General features: G+C 42.4%; 1 protein-coding gene across 1 annotated transcript; it reads right to left on the bottom strand.

The window, feature by feature from the left end:
• Positions 1–1,656: 1,656 nt before the first annotated feature.
• On the bottom strand, positions 1,657–18,061 carry MINAR2 (membrane integral NOTCH2 associated receptor 2). Its single transcript, XM_090037215.1, has 3 exons — positions 17,882–18,061; positions 2,919–3,164; positions 1,657–1,836 (listed from the first exon to the last, which is right to left on the bottom strand). Exons 1-3 carry the CDS (start codon positions 18,044–18,046, stop codon positions 1,657–1,659), a joined length of 591 nt encoding a protein of 196 aa, XP_089893341.1. The 5' UTR covers positions 18,047–18,061.
• Between the last annotated feature and the right edge of the window lie 4,864 nt (positions 18,062–22,925).

Below are 22,925 nucleotides of genomic sequence, written 5' to 3'. Positions count from 1 at the left end.
CCATTGGTCCATGAATGTGAGCATCTAGTGCCTTACAGCCTTACCCTGACCTGTTTGTAAGCTGCCCTAACACATTGCCTGTATGGAGTGGAGAACATCTGGCACAAAGTCAGCTACTCAGGTTTCATGATACTGTAAGATTCTTTCAGGTCAAGGGAATCCCCAGTTGCCCAGTCAGGGTGGCTTTACTTCCCTTTTTGTGAGACTTGAGCCATGTAAAGGGGCTTGTCTTATACCAAGAATTTGACTGATTAGTACAGATGAAGTGAAAAAGTGTAACTTGTGCACGTAGGCTGCATCCATACAAGCACAGATGTTTGTTTCCCAGGGGACAAGGTGTGCCACTGCTACTCGTCCTCAGAGAACACCCATGCCATGCGCACTCTGCTGCACGTCAGGTTACCCTTGGTGGGGTAGAGGAGCCTGAGGCCAGCAACTGTCCTGGCCACAGCAGCTTTACCTGGGTGCCTTGGGACGCTGCAGCCATAGTGCTCCTGCAGCTGAGAGCCTGGTCGGCCACCAGAACATGGCTCTGGCTAACCAGGCTCTAGTTTTGGGTGGCTACCACAACGTGCACTGCTCTGTATTTTTTTCATCAGGCTTTTTTGACCCTGGGAGATCCCAGGATCAACTCTCCACCCCTTGCTTCAAGGTAGCAGTGCAGGGAATGTCTGCATGTGCAGTGTGTCGTGCTGCAGACAGGTGTGCAATACCACATGTCTGCACTCATCTGGACATGGCCACAGAGTTTTTGTCCACAACATATTTGCCCATTTCTCATGTATTTGTATTAGCCTCAATGATTCTGAGACACGCACTCCTTTTCTGCCTATGGTAGCTTTATACTTTCAGAAGTCAAATATTTTCAAATGACCTACATCCTGTCACATGCACTGAATTCATTCTTTATCAATTCAATGCAGATCCTGTATTCCATTTTCTGTCTTCAACTCCAGAACTCCTGTTCTGCCTTCTATGATATGGCATTTAATGAAAGACAGGTCATTTCTTTAGTAGGTGGTACACATGTTCCATGTGCTTTGTTGGAGGACAGTAAGAGGTTTTGAGGCAACTCTGAAGCAAAATTTGACAATCTTTTGTAATTCGTAGGATCAAAGTACAAGGCCCACGGTATTTTTTTTTCCTTCAAGGAAAAAACAGCAACCACCCAAGCACGAAGCTTTATGAGAAGTTTTAAATGCATAATTTTCTAGAGTGCCCACTGTTTTACGTGTAAAATACTCTGAGATGTCTTGAAAGCTATGCTAGCACACTGTTGTGGTATCAAAGTAATTGGGTTAAATCATAAATATGTGATGTGGTATTTTGCATAGTATGTGGACTGAATGAAATAACAAACCTTTCAAGGTACTGGCAACGTGCACTTTGCAGCTCAGATTAGGATCTAGCCCAGATCAGTGATCAAAAGAGCAAGGCACTAAAATGGCCAACTTACTTATGAACTATGCAGAGAGACACTGTAGTGCTCAAGCATATTTATTTCGAGGATCAGTTCCTTATGTTGCATAGGAACTTTCTAAAATGTTGATGTCAAACAAATTGTGACAACAGTTTTGGAATTCAAACAAAACAAAGGGGAGTATTTTCATAAAAAAATTTTATTGGAAAATTTCTCCTTGACAGGACTTGGCTGAATCAAGTAAATAAAATGCTAACAGTGACTATGGCAATCAAGATACAAACAGCCAATACCGTAAGCAGGATAATTCGGCAGTATTTGGAAAGTTTCTTTTCTCTCTCTTTCTTTTTCAACAAGGTATCATACCCAGGAGTATAAATATCCCCCATCCAAAACTGTAGATCGTTAGGATTTTCCTAAAAGAAAGATCAGAAAATGAACTCAGTTCCTCTGTCTGATGCAAAAAGTTTCTTAGAACATAGTCAGGAGTATTTTGACTATCATCAGTTAGTGATTAATAGATTTAAGGCATCACAGCACAAATCAGAAGGGCTTATACTTGAGCCATTGGTCGCACTAGCTGCCAAATGCTGCGAATATTGTCCCAGAGAGGAACATTAAACTCACAGCTTTCAGCCAGGAACCAAATGTAGGACACCAGCCGTTGAAATGTGATAAAGAAACCCAGAACAACTCTCCTGATGTTCTCATGCTAATTCAGAGGTGCTAATTTACAAATGCGGATCTGAGTTATTTTTTCAGCAGTGGGAACACTAGAAAAAACAAACCCGCACATGATTTGTGCTACCCCAAAACCAGGAAGGAGTGAATGTTGCAGGTCTGGCTATAGGAAGGCACATATTTAAAAATTAAATTGAAGCATAATTAATCTATTTAGGCAGTTACGTAGCTCCCATCAACGTAATATCTTAGTCTCTCATAAACCTTTATGAATGTTCCCTGTATTTGATACCTGTGAGGTAGGAAAATATAATATTAACCCCATTTAAAGATGGGGAAACTGAGGCACAGAGCTTCAGAGAAGTAAACTGTGGAAAAGTAAGAACCTCACTGAGATATTTAGAACCTTTACCCCAAGACTATCCATCCTCTCATGGTTGTACCCATCCAGATGTGCTGTCTGTACAAGAACACATTCACATTTACTTCTGGACCTGGAATCACCACCAGATGAGTAAAACATTGTACTCCATTGGCGACACATAGGGGGTGCATGCAGGTGCACGTGCACCTCCTGAGATTGGCCGTGCACCTCGTGGAAATGCCAGCCGCAAAACCAGAAGTGTCACTGGAAGTGTACTTCTGGTTTCACCACTGGTGATTTTGGGCTCAGCGATCATCCACTAGGGGCCCTACCCCACTAGTTGGTGATCTGATGCCGCCCTGATTCAGGAGGCACAAGTCACCCATGTTGTATGCCATATTTCAGGACCAAATACATAGCACAACATCCCAACATGATTCTACACTACAATACCTTTATGCAAATAGCCAGATTAGAATGCAATGATTGTCTGTCATAATCTTGAACAGTCCAGGAAGGGCATTTTTTCTTCTCCTCCCAGGCATCATCAGTTCGAATGCCACTGTACAAAGGATTGCGCTTGATGGTGGATTTCAAGGTGACAGCTGTAATGTGTTTACCAAGAACTTTGTCAATCGTTTCCGGGTTGACTGCACTGAATTCTAAGTCAGGCTGCTCAGTGACATTTCTCTTTTCACTCTGTAAGACAGTTAGGACAGAAATTATCCATCATCTTTGTGATGCAGATGCCCCTCCATATTCACCACCTGTTGTATAGGAGTAGTAGCGTTTTGTCCTTGAGCAAGACGATATAGCTTTGTTGACTTCACTGCTGTTGAACCTGGTGATAGCTAACACAGTCCCTGTTCTGCACCCTCAGTTTCAGGTAAATGCAGTAAAACCAATGTAACAAGCTCTAAAAATTCTATATCTGCCTATGGGAAAGCTTCCTTTGCTACAGCCATTATGGAAGCACAAACCTTGACAACATCTTAGAAATCCCTCAGTAGCAATAATAATTTAATCACATTTTTTTCAGTGGGTGAAAAAACCACCACTACCGGGATCTGGACCAAAAAATCTTGGAGAAGTCAAAAGCAGCTGTTTTACCACTAAATGAAGAGTAGCTGTCCAAAGAGCTGACAAAACTGTAGTTATAATCATCAGCAAAAGCTATAATTACTAAGCACTAAGACCCTTTCAGTGTGCTAAGAAGTACAATTCCAGTTCACCATACAGTTTCAACTTTTTTCTGCTATTTTCAATTTAGTTCTAGTGATATCCTAGCAGGCCCAGAAATCCATGTACAATACAGTCATTGCACCCCTTCGTTCCAGAATGTCCTATAGCAGTGTCAGAATTTCCTCTTACAGTATGCATAATGTACAAAAGGAATTCTCCTAGCATTACCCCTTAAGTCTTTAAAGTGTTTGCCACTGGGAACTTTGATCTGAGATAGCTGAAGTCTGATGGTGACTTATGCCTGCATTGTGATGAGCACTGGAAAGCAGATAGAATCAGACACCCCAAACTCCTCTATATTTAAGAAGCACAGAAAAACAGCCATACACTGAATACTTTCCCCATCCTCCGTAAAGGTGTAAAGCAGTTGAGGCAAACAATGGGAAGCAGAAGAGCTTCCCCTCGAAAGGTTTCCCATGTAAACAGAATTCTCTAAAAATGCCCCTTTGAGGGAGCATCATTGACAATCTTATCACTTGATCACACACAAGTGACTAAGCATGTTGCACATCAATAATTATCACAATCTGGTATTAGTGGGTGGGTGGATCCCCAGCACCCATGAGTCTCTCTGTTAGCTCACAGTTTCCATATGTCATCCTTTAGCCTTGACATATCCCCTGTTGATATTTTTCCTCACATTGCAATTATAGTTGGCATTATAACCCTCTGGCTTTTGCTGGCCTGATTTCAGTTGAGCTGATGTTTTAATCTGTCATTTCTTGCTGCTTGCATCTTATTTTGTTTATTTCGTATTTAAAAATCTTCAGCAGCTTTAATGATGCATCCCTGAGGCTTGCTAGTTGGTTGAATATAGGGAACATTTTGTTGAAGAAAATGAACTGTCTCACCAGGGGATGCATGTTCTCACCAAGCTAAAATACTGTGAAAAGTATGTGACTTGACAGTAATTTTTAAATCTGTTTTAAATAAAAATGCTTTTAAATTGGAACAGAACTAGTTCAAAATTTGCTCATGAAGGCGATACTTGTCCCAAATGTCCCAAATAATCTAGTCCCCTGTTGGGCACTTGTACAGACGACGGGGGTTTAATTCTGCTCTGTTCACCAGGGCACCTCTTGGGGTTACAAGGAACAAAGGTCAAACTGACAGAGAGCAGATTTAGGCTAGATATCAGGAAAAACTTCTTCACAGTAAGGGTGGCCAAAATTTGGAATGGGCTTCCAAGGGTGCTCTCCCCTACCTTGGGGGTCTTTAAGAGAAGGCTGGATAGACATCTGACTGGGATCATCAGACCCCAGCACTTTATTCCCGCCTAGGCGGGGGATTGGGTTTGATGATCTGTTGAGGTCCCTTCTGACCCTAGCATGTATGAATCTATGAATTTGGTTTAGTTATCCCTAAATTGAAATGGTGTGTTTTTAAAAACCCACAGTTTCCACTGTTTCACTTTAGAGAGAATTAAGCTGATTGAAACTCCTGTGGTGTGTACACAAGAGTGGGAGCCTGATCCTTACCTGAGTCTCTGGTGGCAGGGGTGAGGGTGAGCTGCCAACAGGCTAAGCAGTCCCTGAGCTGCATGGGGGCCTGGTGCTTCACTCCACAGCAGTGGCAGCGCACCCCAGGTGGCACCCTCCTGCTGGCACCCAGGTCGGGCAGTCCTGGGGGGCACCACAGCCATGGAAGGAAGCACTGCCCCCCCATAACCACACTGGGCCCCTGCACAACTCAAGCAGGAAGGCTTCGGAGAAAAAAAAAAGATCAGGCTCTTTGCTACTTTTTTTTTTTTCTTCAGTCAAGCCTGCCTGCCTGCATGGGCTGCCACCAGGTCACACAGCCCCTAAGCTGCATGGGGTCTGGTGCTTCTCTCTGTGGCTGCAGTGCCCCCATGACCACCCAGGCCAGGTGCCAGTGGGTGAGTGCCACCCTGTGCACTTCCAGGACTCCATGCACTCTTGCACTTTGTTAGGTAGCAAACTAAAACACCTCGGAGGTTTTTTATCTTTCTATGTTACAAAGTCATTTTCAAATGGAATGCGCTGCAAAGCATGGAAACAGCAACGCCATTAAGAGAGAAAGAAGTGGAGTAAGAGTGCTCTGAAACCCCCATGGCTCAGCAAAGACATTCAAGAATGCCTGAGGGCCAAAAGGGAGGCATACACCGAGTGAAAGGGAGGAGCTATGACCAAGGACAAACATTCCTCCTTGGCCTGTGAGTGTAGGAGGGCTATTAGGAAGGCCAAGGTGGGGATGGAGCTCAGGCTAGTGACCAGAATCAAGGACAACAAAAAGTCCTTCTTCAAATACATTGGGAGTAAGAAGAGGACACCGGGTAACGTAAAGCCCCTGCTAGACTCAAATGGTAATCTTGTGGCTACGCCAGGCAAGAAAGCCAAAATTTTTAACAAGTTCTTTGCCTCTGTTTTCTCGGACAGGGACCAGGACAACTCTCCCACCACAGGTAGGGGCAATCTTGGGGATAGCACTGCCAGGCCTTGGGTCTGTGCAGATGTAGTTAGGGATCTTCTGGAAGGGCTGGATGTTTTCAAATCTGTGGGCCCTGATGCCCTCCACCCACAGGTGTTGAGAGAGCTGGCGGGGGTCATTCTGTGCCTTTGGCCCGGCTGTACAAGTGATCATGGTTCACAGGCCAGGTGCCCGGAGATTGGAAACTAGCTAATGTGGTCCCCATTTATAAGAAAGGGAGAAAGGAGGACCCAGGAAACTATAGGCCCATAAGCCTCACATCGGTCTTGGGGAAAATCCTTGAAAAAATTATCAGGGATCACATCTGTGAGGGGCCAGCAGTGGAGATCATGCCCAAGGGAAATCAACATGGGTTCATCAAAGGCAGGTCCTGCCAGACCAACCTGATGGCCTTTTATGACCAGATAACTAAATCCCTGGATGATGGTGTCGCCATGGGCGTAGTCTTTCTGGACTTTAAGAGTCCAGAAAACACGCTGTCCAAGTTTGCCAATGACACCAAGATGTGGGGAGAGGTAGGCACGCTCGAAGGGAGAGAGAGACTGCAATTAGATTTAGACAGACTACAGAAGTGGGTGGATGGTAACAGGATGGGGTTCAATGTAGACAAATGGAGGGTGCTGCACCTGAGGAGAAGGAATCCACAGCATACATACAAACTGGGGAGCTCCCCCCTTGTAATCACAGAGGCAAAAAGGGATCTTGGAGTCATTATTGATTCCAAGATGAACATGAGTCACCAATGTGAGACCTCAGCCAGCAAAGCTAACCGCACCTTGTCGTGCATCAAAAGATGCATCTCAAGCCAGTCCAGAGAGGTGATACTCCCCCTCTACGTGACATTGGTCAGGCCACAATTGGAGTACTGAGTCCAGTTCTGGGTATCGCATTTTAAGAAGGATGTGGCCTGCCTTGAGAGGTTTTTGAGGAGGGCCACCCGCTTGGTTGGAGGGCAACAGGGCAGGCCCTGTGAGGAGAGGCTGAGGGACCTGAACCTGTTCAGCCTCAGCAAGCGGAGGCTGAGGAGGGATTTAGCAGCTGCCTACAAACTCATTAGGGGAGATCAGCAGCAAATAGGAAGGGCCCTATTCCCCCCAGCAGCACCTGAGGTAACGAGGAACCATGGCCAGAAGCTGCTGGAGAATAGGTTCAGATTAGAGATTAGGAGACACTATTGCACTTTTAGGGTGGTTAGGATCTGGAACCAACTTCCTAGGGAAGTGGTCCTCGCTCCTACCTTGGGTTGGATGAACACCTTCCTGGGGTTGTGTGATCACGAACACCTGTCTGGGATCATGTGATCCCAGCATGTACTCCTACCAGTGGCGGAGGGTCAGACTAGATGATCTGTTCAGGTTACTTCTGACCCCAAACTACTATGAAACTATAAAATTAAAGTGGTGCAAAAGAGCATTTAAGCTGCTTTAGAAGCCAATTTTGTAGCACCTAGAAAGGCCCATTGATACCGAAACTGACTGTAACTTCTTTTTCTTGGAGAATATTGACTTGGAAATGTGGGTAGCCATGCATATGAGCATGACAATAGAGACGAGATAATGTGGAGTGAGACCCTCTGAGAGCAGAAACGGTTATTGAAGTGAGGGAATGCAAACCGAATTCATAGATTGATACATGCAAACAATTCATAAAAGAGACAAATATATCCACTGTTAGGTAGGGACAACCTTAATGTTGCCCTCAAATCAATAAATCTCTAGGCAAGACCCCTGGTAGTAATCCAGCCCGACTCTGAGAGCTTTACTGAACTTCAGACTAGGTGCATCTACATGTGCCATTTGTGTGCAGCAATAAACTGCAAAGCTTATTGCTCCACAGTTTATTGCTCATGGGAAGCTCTTGAGTGCAGGGTTTACACATGTGCCTGGACCACAGCACATTGAGCCAAGTTGGAGCAGCCCTGGCTGGCAGGGCGCCCTGGGGTTCAGCCTGCGAGCCTGGGGCTGTTGCAACTGGGCTCAATGTGCTGTGTAGGGGCTGGTTGAGGCACAAGAGTGATTCTGTGTGGGGCTAGCCAGCAGGCAGCACCCTCATGCCCTAGCCAGCCAGTTCTGTGTCTACATGTGTGCTGCTGCATGCAAAAAAATTTCACAGCAGGATAGGACTTGTATTTACAAGTCCTACGCTACTATGGAGTTTATTAGGTTTGTGCACCCTAATAGGAGTGCACATGTAGCTCCTAGGATCTTCACTGCACAGTTCATTAGTCAACTGTGCAGTACATGTCTCAAACTGGAGACCAGAGACCACAAGTACAAGAAATCAACAGCAGTCCCACAACTTGCTGCTCCCAGCTTCCAACCTTTTACATTCCACTTTCTGTCCCTATTTTCTGTAACTGGAACCAAGTATATTTATGGAAAAGTTAGAAATAGTTCATAATCTGATTCCTTAAGAGCCTTTGTTCAAGGAACAGGACAGCCATTTTGGATGTCTTTTATACAGACTTCTAGGTAAGTTGTAGATGGGAAAGGACAGTTCATGAGGCTTGGGCTGATAGATACAACCACTAGGTCAACCTTAAGTATTAGCATACATGTACCCACAGAGATGGAAGTGAAGAAAAGAGAAAAACACTTTGTCTCGGAGCTTTTACAGTAAAAGCTAAAATGGCCCTAAAAATAGAGTAAGAAAGAAGAAGGAATGATGCAAGATCCCAGAAGTCCAGAGAAAAAGTTTAGATCTAAAAAATGAAGCAGACTATAGGTAATCTGCAGCAATTAGATGTATACACACAAGACAGAAAAACAGGGGATGATTGGAGCTGGAAAATATGCAGTACAACTTCATTATAATCAATCGCCTTGACACTGGGTGAAAAGTTCATTAAAAGAGGGTGTTTGCTATAACCGCATTAGTCAGTTTGCTGCATCATAATAACGAAAAAATGAGTTCCTGATGTTGGAATTGTTAAAAGCCAGGGGGGAGGGTGTTTTAAAGAGGGCTTGTTATGTTAAGGTTTTACTATATTTGCAAATAGTCATTCAGTTAGAAACCATGCACTTGCTCTTACCATTCACTTGCAACCTATTCTAAGTACTTCGCACAGGCTTCTGTGCAAACAAGGTTTTATTCAGGAACGTTCAAAAAAAGGAAAGTGTTGTGAATCCTGATATAAATATTCATTCAGACGATTATTGCTATTTTTTGGAGAAGTCAAATGGACAACTCTTTGTGGGCTTGGAACTCATCTAAAACATACAAGCTAATATTTGACTTAGGTGACTGTTCATGCAATATGAATTGTGAATTAGAAATGTTAAATGCTCCAACCAATATTTGTGCTGGAGAATTCATGAAAAGGCTATAATCTGAAATGTATTAATAAAATATCCAATGAGCACTTTCAATAATTTACAAATCTGTAATGCTGTTTACAAAACAGGTAATTTGCCAGAAAGAAACCATTTGACTTATTTTTCACAGTGAACATATTGCCCTGTTCTAAGCAGGACAGAAATCTGGCATAGAGAAGGATGACCTTGCAGAGAGATTTATCGAGAATTAATAGAGGCTCCATCTCTGGGAGATCTGGTTCCTCTTTAAGTTTTCTAGCTCAATATTTTATTACAGTATGTTATTTTATTATTCCATGAAACAAAACTATAAAAGCACCTGTTTATTTAGGGAATGTTTCTATCACATTGACTTTATCTTAGACCAAGTAAAATTTTTGAAAAGTAGATCTTTCTGAGAAAACTTATGCACATTTTTATCTGTTCCTAAAGTGAAAATCAAGAATTAAACTAATGTTAAGAATGTGAACTGTGAAAATCAGGAAATCACAAGCTAAGGCTGAGTCCTTTCAAGCCCATCTTACTACAAGTAGGGATCAAAGGGATCTCTAAACAATAAGTGATTTTACATATTGGAGGTCAAATTCTGCATACAGTTTCTCTATGTATGTAACATAGCACCTAGTAACAGATGTTCTGACACAAAATAACTCCTCCCCATAAGAGTTTGTCAATTCACCGAGTCATTTGACTAAACTAGAATAATATTTGGCTAGCAATGCTTTTCTTCCACATTACTTTCTTCCCCAGACCTTCCAGGCTTGTTGTTTCTGGACAGCATGGTTCCTATTGCATTGCTGACCCTCACCATGACATCCTCAGCATGTCCACAATTGAACTCTGAGTCATAGAAGATGCAGGGGAATGGACTCCGTCTCCAGTACCTTTAATGAGATTTTCTGTTGGAGAACTGGTATAGCTCCACACAAACAGCACTGCAGAGAGGCAGCCCAAAGGTAACCTGGACATGGATAATTGTGACAAAGCCTGCAATACAAAGGGAACTTTGAAACCTTTGCGCCAAGCATTGATGGTACAAACACAGCTACAGCTGTAGATTAACAATTGGAAAGTAGCTGGATATTCAACACGATCATAGACTGCACATTTTATTAAAAAGATAAGAATAAACTATACCTAGGAAAGGAAGAACTACCAATTCCATCATTTCTGCTGGCTGTTACTTACAGTTTACTACCATCACCTTCATTAGTTTCAGTGAACTTCAGTCAGCCAGTAGTGATTTAGGTCCCAGTTTTTGGTACCTGAGAGAGCCCTGAGTCCAATGAAAAACTGATGCAGAGATGAATTTTATCAACATCTGAATAACCATATCACTATCTCTTCTAGTGACTTGACATACATATTAAAAAAGCACATAGACTGGTGGCAGCTTCTCAAATGAGAGAACTATTGGGACACAAAAGAATCACCAACTACTATACCACCTGGAAGGAGGAATGGAGCAATTTAAGCACAACTTCATCTACCTTTGCTAGTACCCACAACTGTGCCAGCAAAACCGCATGATTACTGGATACAAAAGCAGGTGGCGAATCAGAAATTATCAATATGTGTACTTGGTTGTGGGATGTGGAGATAATGAAGGAGGCAAGGGATATCTGTATGTAGCTAGGTCTAAAATCAGACTTACATTAGCAGAGGGCACATCTACATGTGCTATTAATGCGAAGCAATAAACTCCAGTGCATATTGTGCCGGAGTTTATTGCTCCCTAGCTCTGTGTTTACACATGCGCCTGGGACAGAGCACCTCTGGCTGGCAGGGGGCTCCGGGAGTCAGAATGCCAGCCCAGGGCTGCTCCAAACCAGCTCAGTGTGCTGTGGAGGGACTGGCTGAGGCACAAGTTTGCTCTAGTGTGGGGCTAGCCAGCAGACAGCCACCACACTGAAGCACTCTCATGCCCCAGCCAGCCCCATTAGTGTCTACATGTGTGGTGCTGCACAGTAAAAAACTCTGCCATAGTATAGTATTTGTATTTACAAGTACTAACCTACAGCAGAGTTAGTTAGTTTACTATGGCCGAATAGGGCTGCACGTCTAGATACTGAGACTTTACTGCATGGTTCATTAAGCAGCTCTTCAGTAAAAGTCTTGTGTAGACACACCCACAAAGAATTAAAGCACTCCAGATGTTGGCAGGAATTGCTTTGTCATGACCTTCTCAGTAATGAAAGTGGGTAGCAGGGCAATGATTATATTAGTCATTAATTAGCATGAATAAATTCTTTTCAGTGTTATAACTCTAACCTCAGTTGTACATAGCTGTATGTCATGCTTCTGAAGAACACTGCAAACATTAGAAAGGACACTTTTCTTACTTTAAAGACAAGCTTCTAGGAGACCAGCTACGTAAGATAAGAAGCTGATATGAATTTATTTAAGAATCCTGATATGTAATAAGGGTACGAATGTGGTAAGTCACTTGGGTCAGTAAGTTAGAATTTCTGGAGCGGTCTGGTGGATTATTAGGACTGTATTAGTAGGATTATATTGATCTAACTTAATAGGGATCTATGAAGGCAGCAAACAGGAAGACAATCTAATATTTTAATTAGGTAGGTAGCCTTAATTTCATAGATTTCATAGACATTAGGGCTGGAAGGGACCTCGGGAGATCATCGAGTCCAGCCCCCCGCCCAAAGGGCAGGAAGTCAGCTGGGTTCATAGGATCCCAGCAAGATAAGCATCCAATTTACTCTTGAAGGTGTTCATTGTAGGTGCTTGAACCACCTCCGCTGGCAGACTGTTCCAGACCTTGGGGGCTCGGACAGTAAAGAAATTCTTCCTTATGTCCAGCCTGAAACGGTCTTGCAGGAGTTTGTGACCGTTCGACCTCGTCATCCCTTGGGGCGCTCTGGTGAACAAATGTTCCCCCAGATCCTGGTGTTTACCCTGATAAACTTATAGCACACACCTGGAAGACAGTGGGGCCAGCATTTCTCTTAAGCATTCTGTTCCAACAAGTATTCTTTTGTTAGTATTTTGAAAGCCTGGAGATCCAATAATGAGTTAAAAAATGCTTCTTGTGAGCAGAAGGGGATGTCACATGCCAGGAGGTGACCAGGGAGAGGGGCTGATTCAAAGATGATTTGTAAAAGTTTCAAAAGAATTAACTCTTACCAGATCCAGGGAATGGAAAGCCCTAGGGAAAAGTAAGCATGTATATCAACTGGTTTTAATTTTATGTTTTCTCTGAAAGGTCTTTGTTCTAATAAATAATGCTTCACTTAAAGAAAGCAAAGCTTGATATCTGGTTACCAACATCATTGCTCCTGGAGAAATGCAGGGTCTGAGCCAAAGTCAGACCGATGGAAGCAATCATAGTTGATATAAAAGGGACTATGACCCGGGGTTTGGGCTAAGAGTGAAAGAATTGCATGATTCTATCCCGAGGCCTAGAGGGGACTTTTTGGACAGCCCAAGAGGTCAGAAATTCAGTTAGCCTGATAACTGTGATACATATAGTGGCAGCATTTGCAGGATGAGTGTTGAATTTCCCATAAGTAGATTAAAGACAAAAAGAGAAATGGCCTGGTATTTTTTTCTAGGAAGAACAGGAAAAGATCATCAGGAAAGGTGAGTTAGGAGCAATTCAATGAAAGTCACCAAATAGAAGTATGTGGAGAGGCAGATAAACTCTGCAAAGGGACAACTAGTTAATAGGCTGTACTTTAGAACCAGAAAATTAATGCATGAGGTGAGGGCACAGAGTAGCTCTGTACACCAGCAGGACTAGACAATCCTGAAGGACAGGCTGCATGCAGTAAATGACCTTTAGTGAAAAAACACTGTCTTTGGTTTTCAAACAGCAGTGTTACAAGCAAGGGCCAAGATTCTGTGCATTGTTTTATTTAAAATATACAACTCAAATACACAGCAAGGTGGGAAAACTTCAGTCTGTCTAACACCAAAAAGATAACCATTTTTGTCTGAAATGCAAGTTATTTGTTATGTCAAGCTGCCTTTTATAATGGAAATAAATTAAAACACTTATAGGTGGAGGAAACACTTACATAAGCACTTAAGTGCACTTGAAATTGAATGATCTCATGATAAAGGTCCCAGAGAGCCCACAAATGCACTACTGAGCAGTCACTTTACACAGGGAATCCTGAGGAGGAACTGTTTCTTAAAAGAAAATGAATTCCTGGACAGGGAATTAGGCTATTCACAAGGTTTAATGACTTCAGGAGTCTGTAGGTCACTCACATCTGTTCTGAAATGAAACACCCCCCTCCTGTTCCTGAATTAACTAACCCTTAACCCCATTAGCCCTCCCATCTTAAAATAAAACATGTTATTCCTACACCATTAGCTCTGAACTGTGCCATCATGTTGATTTTAACGTCTGGAACTCATCAGTGCCTTAGCTTCTCCTTATTTGCTCATCAGCAAAAAAAGAGAGAGAAATAAAATGTACTTCAAGCCACAGTGCTTTATCTGCACAACATGCATCCACAAATGCATAACAAGGACAAAGTTTGTACTTTAGAGTTAACATTTTTAGAAACATACTCCAAAGATCTTTCTTGAGAAAAAGGGAGAAAGGGGCCAAGAGGCTTCCTTGGCTGACCAGAGAAATCCAGAGCAACCTAAGGGCAAAAAGGGTGGGCAGTGGAAACAGGGAGCAATTACTAAAGAGGAGTATACCTCCTCAGCTCGAAGTTGTAGGGAGGCAGTTAGAAAGGCCAAAGCTACCATGGAGCTGTGGATGGCATCCCAAGTTAAGATAACAAAAAATTGTTTTTCTGATATATAAGGAGTAAAAGGAAGGCCCAGGGCGGTATAGGACCACTATTGAATGGGCAAAAGCAATTGGTGACAGACAAGGGGGACTAGACTGAACTCCTTAATGAGTTCTTTGCCTCAGTCTTCCTAAATGAGGGGCAAGACAAGTCTCACAATGAGACTGTAGAGAGACAACAGCAGGGCGCCAGACTACCAAGTGTTGACCCTGAGATGGTGCAGAGTTACTTGGAAGGGCTGTATGTGTTTAAGTCAGCAGGCCCAGATGAGCTCTATCCGAGGGTACTGAAAGCACTGGCTGATGTCATTACACAGCCACTGGCAAGAATATTTGAGAACTCATGGCGCACAGGCCAGGTCCCGGAGGACTGGAAAAGGGCCAGCGTGATCCCGATTTTCAAGAAGGGGAGGAAGGAGGATCCAGGCAAAGTCTTTGAAAAGATTATTAAGGCTCATATATGTGAGAGCCCAGCAGGAAAAATTATACTGAGAGGAAACCAGCACGGGTTTGTAGCAGGTAGATCATGCCTGACTAATCTAGTTTCTTTTTATGACCAGGTTACAAAACACCTGGATGCAGGAGTAGGGGTAAATATTGTTTACTTAGACTTCAGGAAGGCCTTCGATACAGTATCTCACCCCATACTGGTGAACAAATTAAGAGGCTGTGACTTGAATGATTACACAGTCCGGTGGGTGGCAAATTGGCTAGAGGGTCATACTCAGAGAGTGGTAGTGGATGGGTTGGTATTGACCTGGAAGGACATAGGCAGTGGGGTCCTGCAGGGCTTGGTCCTTGGACCGATACTCTTCTATGTCTTCATTAGTGACCTGAATGAGGGAGTGAAGCATACTTTGTCCAAGTTTGCGGATGATACAAAACTGTGGGGAGAAGTGGACACACCAGGGGTGGGAACAACTACAGGCAGACCTGGACAGGTTGGACAAAAGGGCAGAAAACAATAGAATGCAATTTAACGAGAAGAAATGCAAAGTGCTGCACTTAGGGAGGAAAAATGTCCAGCACACCTACTGCCTAGGAAATGACCTGCTCAGCAGCACGGAAGTGGAAAGGGATCTCGGAGTCCTAGTGGACTTCAAGATGAACATGAGTCGTCAGTGTGATGAAGTCATCAGCAAAGCTAACTGCACTTTATCGTACATCAGCAGATGTGTGACAAACAGAACCAAGGAGGTGATACTTCCCCTCTATCGGGCACTGGTCAGACTGCAGTTAGAATACTACGTCCAGTTTTGGGCGCCACACTTCAAGAGGGATGTGGATAACCTAGAGAGGGTCCAGAGAAGGGCCACTCGTATGATTAAGGGCTTTCGGGTCAAGCCCTATGAGGAGAGACTAGGGCACCTGGACCTCTTCAGCCTCCACAAGAGAAGGTTGAGAGGCGACTCTGTGGCTGCCTATAAATTCATCATGGGGGCACAGAAGGGAATTTGTGAGGCTCTGCTCACCCAGGCGCCCCTGGGGGTCACAAGAAATAATGGCCATAAGCTAGCAGACAGCAGATTTAAACTGGACATTAGGAAGAACTTCTTCACAGTTAGAGTGGCCAAAATCTGGAATGGGCTCCTAAGGGACATGGTGCTCTCCCCTACCCTGGGGGTCTTCAAGAGGAGGTTAGATAGGCATCTGGCTGGAGTCATCTGAACCCAGCACTCTTTCCTACCTATGCAGGGAGTCAGACTCAATGATCTATTGAGGTCCCTTCCGACCCTAACATCTCTGAATCTATGAGGAACTGGAAATCCAGTAGCTTTCTGTTGAGATGGCTGTCCTGGGGCAGAGTAAGTTTTAGGAATGTGATACTAGTCATCTGATGGGGAATACGCCTCACAGATTTAATCCTGCTGGAATTTTTCAGTAATGGCTCTGGGGCAGTTAGCCTTATTTACTAACAGTGAACTAGAATATTCCCTGCTGATGAGGAGTCTCTTTGTATGCATTGCTTCATTTCTGCACCCAGTGCTGGGCTAGGTGTGGTAAGGAATAAGTTGCCAGTACTATACCATCTCCCTTTCTCTTGAATCATGTGGGCATCTCTCCCTTGGTTAGAGCTCTGTGCACGTATTTCATTCCACCCTATCCCAACTCCTATGAGGGAAGCATCATAATATATTATGCCAAGGCTCATCTTGTAGAGATACTCATCCCATGCCTCCCTTTTAAGGAAGGTTGAAGAAGTTGCAGTTGTGGTTATCTTAGGAATCTGTGGGCATGTCTATACAAGATGCGTACTCCACGGTTGACTAACTAGCTCCGCAGTAAACATCTCGTGTCTACACATGCAGTGCTATTAGGCAGGAGTGAACTAATTAACTCCTGCTTAATATTTACAAGTACTATCCTAATATTTACAAATACAGTAAAAGCTGTGTTAACCGGTACTTTATTTGCCAGAAAACTCTATTAACTGGCATCTAAGGGATGTGGCAAAAGCAAAACTGGAAGTATCACTTCCAGGGGACTTCCCATTTTGCTGCCGCGAGCTGAGTTCGTCTTTGCCACTTTTTCATTCCACAGCACAGCAGCCTGCATGGGGACCCCCTCTCTGTCCCCTGGCACATTGATGCTGGGGAGTGCACCAGATGGTGCACATTTGATTAACCAGAATATTTGATTAACGATCATCCCCCATTCCTGGGGGATGCCCAATAACAGCTTTTACTGTACTATCCTGCGGCAGAATATTTTAATCTGCAGCAGTGCATATGTAGACGCTGACATGGCTGGCTGGAGCACAAGGATGCTTTAGTGTGGGGGCTGCCTGTTAACATGCAAATGCAGTGCCCAGGATACAATAAACTTCAGCACAATAAGCACCAGAGTTTATTGCTTCAACTTAATTGCACCTGTAGACACACCCAGTTAGAGGCAATTTGCTAGGGAGCCAGAGAGTGAAGCAGTTAATTCACAGTGTGGTTCTCTCTGTCAGCCAATCCTTTGAGTTCTAAGGATTTTCTGGAGATCTCATGCTGGTTCCACAGAGTGAGGACCAAATTGTGCAATCTGGATAACTTCCGCCTTCATTTAAATGTTTTCCTATTTTTCCCCTCCCCATGCTTGACTCTTCTCTTCTTTCTTCTCTCTATTACCCTAACATAACACTTTGGTGTCCACTTATATAACCAACATTAATCAAATTAATACTATAGTATATAATCATAAATAGTAAAAACTTCCTATAATTAAGAATGTATTCAGGTTGCCATAGAGTTCTTTGGGAATTTCTCTCTCCTCTGCTTCCTAGTGTATTATGTAGGAGGAAGATTTCCATCTGACTCCAGGTAACAGTAAATGCACTTAACAGTAGAACTTGCCATTCATCTAGGAATCAGGAAATTCTGTAAGTAAATCACAAGCAATCACATGACCTGAAGCACTGTAAGAATGAGGGCAAAACGATCTGACAGGGGTGGCTTTAAGCTTACAGTACCAAAAAGATTGTTCTCATAGGGCCTTATCCTGATCCTTTTGAAATCAATGGCAAGACTCTTACTGACTTCAGTTGTGCAAGATAGGGGATGATGGAGCTGCAGCAAAAGGCTCAACCCCAAATTTCACCAAAATGCTATAGGCTACTAAGGAAAGAAACCCACTGTTCAGGTCTTTCCAGTAGCCCTTACCTGTAAATAGACCCTGTTGTGCCATTGCTGAGCTTCTGGAAAAACTGCTTCTGGGAGGTGTGCCAGGCTGGCTTGTAGAAAGGCAGAGTTTTTCACCAAAGATTTTACTTCCAGTTGAAGGAATTTATCAGGGTGGTTGTTGTTTGGCAAAGCAGAGAAATCCATGTTTCCCTCCTGTTGAGTAATAATAAAAACAGCCCAGGCTTCTGCTTCCTGGCTGTGCACACACAGTCAATTATTAATGAAGTGAAGAAGGATCCGACAGTTGCCTGAAACTGTACCTGACCCCGGCTTGGTGTCAGGCTCACTTATATTGTTTACAAATGATAACAGATCATTTAGAAGCAGCAGAGCAGGTGAGACTTATTTCTATAACTGCCTAACTTAAGTTTTCAAGTTCAAGGTCCATTTTGATAGATGTATATGTGCTCATTAAAGGTAAGAGTATCAGTGACCAGATGCATGACACACTTAAATGCATACCCACACTTCCTAAAGTGACCTGCCAAAGATTTCAGGCTTAGAGTACTTCAAAGGAGGTTCTTTTTTCTGAAAATTAGAAGCAGCCTATAGTAGAAGGAAATGGGACAAATCTTCCAGAAATTTTTTATAGGGATACTAACTTACTTGATCTTGCCACAGTGTTTAGCAAGTGGCTTGCCATTGCTACTTTGATATTCATGTTCTCAGAGTAAAAAGATGTTGACAAACAATTCTTCACTGAGTTGAAGAGTATTAATTTATTTCAGCTATTGATACAGGAAATTCTTCTTAGAGGATTGATCCTGCTTCCCTTCAAGTCAATAGTAAAACTGTCATCGACTTTGAACACTATAAGATGAAGCTTAAGCCTTATTATATTTTTAATACTTGTACTGTATTTTCTTTTAATCTGTTATAGTGAATGATTCTACACAAATGATACTGACAGTTTTCACTAGCTAAGATGGGCAAAATGAAAGGAATATAAAACCAATTTCCACTCCGGTAACAATGCAGGGTCCTAATAATAACAACTCCACAATTTGAGTCAACTTATTGCAGTAATATTTTCGTATCTTTTTCTGTTCATAGATATCCCTAGAATATGTATATTTGTTACTATTCAACAAAATATTTTATGAACTTTGTTAATATATAGCTCACCAATTGGAAATCTCTCGGAAAGTATGTTACTTAGTTGCAGCTGGCCGCAGGTCCCTAGCTAAAAGTTTATGTCTGACTGGATGAGCATACTCCTGTCTGTCCCTGCTACCACAATGAGAGTTTTGGTTTTTTCCTCAACGGACTTCGTTTAATTGAAGAGCTTTATGGTGAAGCCCTGAGGCACCACTAGAATATATTGCTAGTTTATGGTGTCTGTAACATTCATGAAGTTACTAATTTGCTTTGATAGTGCTTTACCAGAATTCAGAATGTAGCAATTAGTGTTGTGACATACTTAAAGAGACCAGATACATCCTCTGAAGCATCTCTATCTGTCATAGGTTTTTACTTTTAACACTAATGTCCTAGTTAGATCTGAGAGGCAAAGATTTCTTAGAGTGATATTTTTTTATTGGATCAACCATAGTCAGTATAGGGTTAGACAAGCTTTCAAATGCAATACATTCTTCATCAGATCTGACCACTCACTTTTTTTTTTTAAGTGAATATTTTTACATATAAATGGCCAAAGGACAAGGTATTTGTGGTATTCATCAAGAAAAACTTGACATAAAAAACTGAAATAAAATAAAATGCTCTTCCAGTTGAAATGATGCCAGAAGAATTACTAGCCAGGAAGGTAGAGTGAGTGATAACTGGGGGGAACTTTTGGTCAGAGTTGTGCTTCACATATCCCCACAGTGTACAACTAGAATAAGCTCTCTGCACTGCTAAAATCCCACTTCATCCATCAAAACAGAGTGTAAGTGGGATTTAATAAGCACCCAGGCTGGCCCCTGTGAGCCAGAGTGAATTTCATCTTTATTTTCCAACTGAATTTGACTGCTTTGACATTGGTTGAAGTGTTATATATTCATCAGCCTGGAAGGAAAACCTATTAATAGAGAGGGATTGTTAGGAGAACTGAGTAAATTCTGATGCGATTGCTTAGCAGCTGAAGACTGCAACTGCTTCACTGAACACATCTGGAAAGTGCACTGAGCTGTCAGTCCAACCTGTATAGTCTCTGGAGTGACATTGCTGTGCAAAGTAGTAATACATTTTGAGACCATCATACCTACAGCCCACCAACCAAACACATTTTCAAAACTTATGTCCTAGTTTGTAACAACACAGCATATTGATCTGTGTTGCTTCTTTGAATTATGGTGATTGCTTAAAAAAGAAGTACAATATAGTTGATTTCAGAGCGATCAGAGAATTACTAAAAGGAAGGACTTAGACTGGATTTCTTGAGTGTATTTTTAACTTTGGTTGCAGCAGGACATTGGTTACCATGGTCCCCTGCTTTACCTGTGGCAGATTAGGGCGATACGTATTGTGTTGTCAGGGCTGATTATTTAGTTTTGCTAAGAGGCGAGACAATGAATTTGTATAGGATGGTTTGGATAGGCATGATCCTGCCTCAGGCAGTGGTTTGGGCTAGATGAGCTCTCAAGGTCCCTTCCAGCCCTACTTCACTACGATTCTATGACTATGCCTATACATAATGACTTCAAGTCACACAAACTTCACACACATCTCATGAATAGTCAGTCCTATAACATAACTACTAAAGGAATGAAAGCCACAGTTAAGGCTGTAAATCAACTTAGTATATAACTTTGTTTGTGTTTGTCTATTTAGAAAGCAATTTTCTTCATGGAAAAGTGAAAACTTGCAGGACTTTTAATCTTAAAAGAATATAGATAACAGTCCTTGTTGAAAATAAGCCTCTTGGGCCCTGTTCCTTGCAGCCTATTTCTATGTGCTAGACTTCAGGCATCAGAGTGAAGCTAAGCAAGTGCAGAAGCATTTGTAAAAATTCTCGGTAAATCTGACCGAAAAAACCCCTTAAGACAGCAAAATTATAGAACCAGATTGTATATTACATAACTGTCTGTGACATTGTAGAGCAGTGTACTATAGCAGCCAAGTCTTTAGCTGTAAATAACACACAATTTGTGTCGTTAGCCGTTATGCAAAAATAACGTTTTTAATGTCACAATTTTTTTTTATCTTTTCTTCCTCAGTTTTTAAAATTAATCATCATACATTAGTGCATTCAAGTTGTATTTCTGAACCCAGAAATGCTAAAGTTAAAATCTGGCATTTCAAGATCAAGTATGCTAAAATACCTATACCAACATCAGTGGGAATTAATGAGGGACTTGAGCGCTCTTCCTAGGCAGGGAGGCTTTCTGACCAGAACCTCAGTTATTATATTGTATTTAATATATTAATTTAACATCTTCAGAGAAAATTAAAGAACACATTAGCTCCAGGTAATAGGTGCGATTCTCTCACCCTTCCTTTAGGGTAAAGAAATCAGAATTTGAGTCTCATTTTTTAAAAGAATAATTGCTTGCTTAATAAATTAAGTTTGAAAAGATAACATCTGTGCAGTATAAAATTGTTTACATTACTTGAATGTGGGCCCAAATTTCTTCTTTTCATACACAAGTAAAATGAAAGAATGATACAATAAATAGTATCTTATCTTAATTTAAACATACACATAAGACACTTATCTTAATTTAAATTACACACTAAACTTCATACTTAACTGTTGGTCGATTAGAAAGTGCAATTAAAGACCACATTAAGCACTTTGTGCTGCGACTCTAAGGCCACGTCCAGGTGAGGACGGATGTGCGGGATGTGGCATCGCAGACCCATCTGTACTACCACACCACACATTCAGGTGTTCCCCGCCCTGCAGCCCAGGTTTCTTTTTGACCCTTGCAGATCTTGGGGTCAAAAAAAAAAACATGCCAAAAAAAAGGCGAGTGGTGCACATGGCAGCAGCATGCACTGCCTAAAACCAGAACCTGGCTGGCCAAAGTCATGCTCCAACTGCTGGCCAGACTTCCTGTCACTGCTGCAGCCCCAGGAGACCCCCAGGGCCCCAGGTAAAGCACCCTCCCCTCCCCTACCCAGGGTACCCTGCCGTGTGCCAGAGCGTGCATGGCACGGGCATTCTCTGGGGATACATAGTCAGGCTAGGTACTGGTGACTATCACCCTTTTAATTCTACAGTTAAATGGTTACAGCACTCAGGATGCAAGACACCATGGTTCAGTTCCCCCTTAGCCTGAGGGGACTCAAACTCACATTACTTATCTCTTAGGACCATGCACTAAGCACCATGTTAGAGATACTTTGAACAGGAAGGAGGAAGTGAGGAGAGAGATGGGGAGAAGTACTCTTAGCCCTTCCTCTGGAAGCCATTCTACTTTCCACGTAATAATTAAATACGAAGTGGCCAGATACACAGACTGAGCATCTCTAAACAGCCTGGTGGTTAGGACACTCATTTAGGTTCCAGTCCCTGCACTGCTAAAATATCTTTATTTTACTAGAGCAGAAACGTGAATGTAGGTGTAGGACCTTCTTCCAGGTGAGTGACTTAATCACTAAACTATTCTCTCATTCATTCCCAGTTAATTTTATTTATTCTCATTTTCTATCACTCCTGTTCTCTCTTTTTCTGGTCCAATGTATACATAATTATTCAAAATAAAGTTCAGGATTTTAACAGGAAATACTGAGTGCCACCTTCTCTTACAGCTCTATCCTTAGGCACTCTCTGGGAAGAGAAACATTCAGTCACCTTTGATGAGTGCTTTAACCACTAGTTAAGCACACTAACCACTCTATTAGCTCCCTAGTCTTTAAAATAAAGGAGTAGTCCCCTCCTTTTGAAATGTATCCAGTTCCAGGAAAATGTTCAATACTGCAGAAAAGATGTCTCCCTGAAACCAGAGGAAAGCAGTAATGCAATGGAGAGGGATGGAATTTAAGACAACCCCTGTCCTTGTCATTTCCTATATGCTACCTTAAAAGGTCTCTGCTCAGTGTGCTGGTTTTTGTGGATCCAAGTCTTAGACACAAATAT

This window comes from Crocodylus siamensis, chromosome 3, assembly GCF_052110815.1.
Source record: "Crocodylus siamensis isolate JL-2025a chromosome 3, ASM5211081v1, whole genome shotgun sequence".
Lineage (NCBI taxonomy): Eukaryota > Metazoa > Chordata > Crocodylia > Crocodylidae > Crocodylus > Crocodylus siamensis.
Note: the sequence above shows the minus strand (reverse complement) of the source record. Positions and strands in the feature narration are given on the sequence as shown.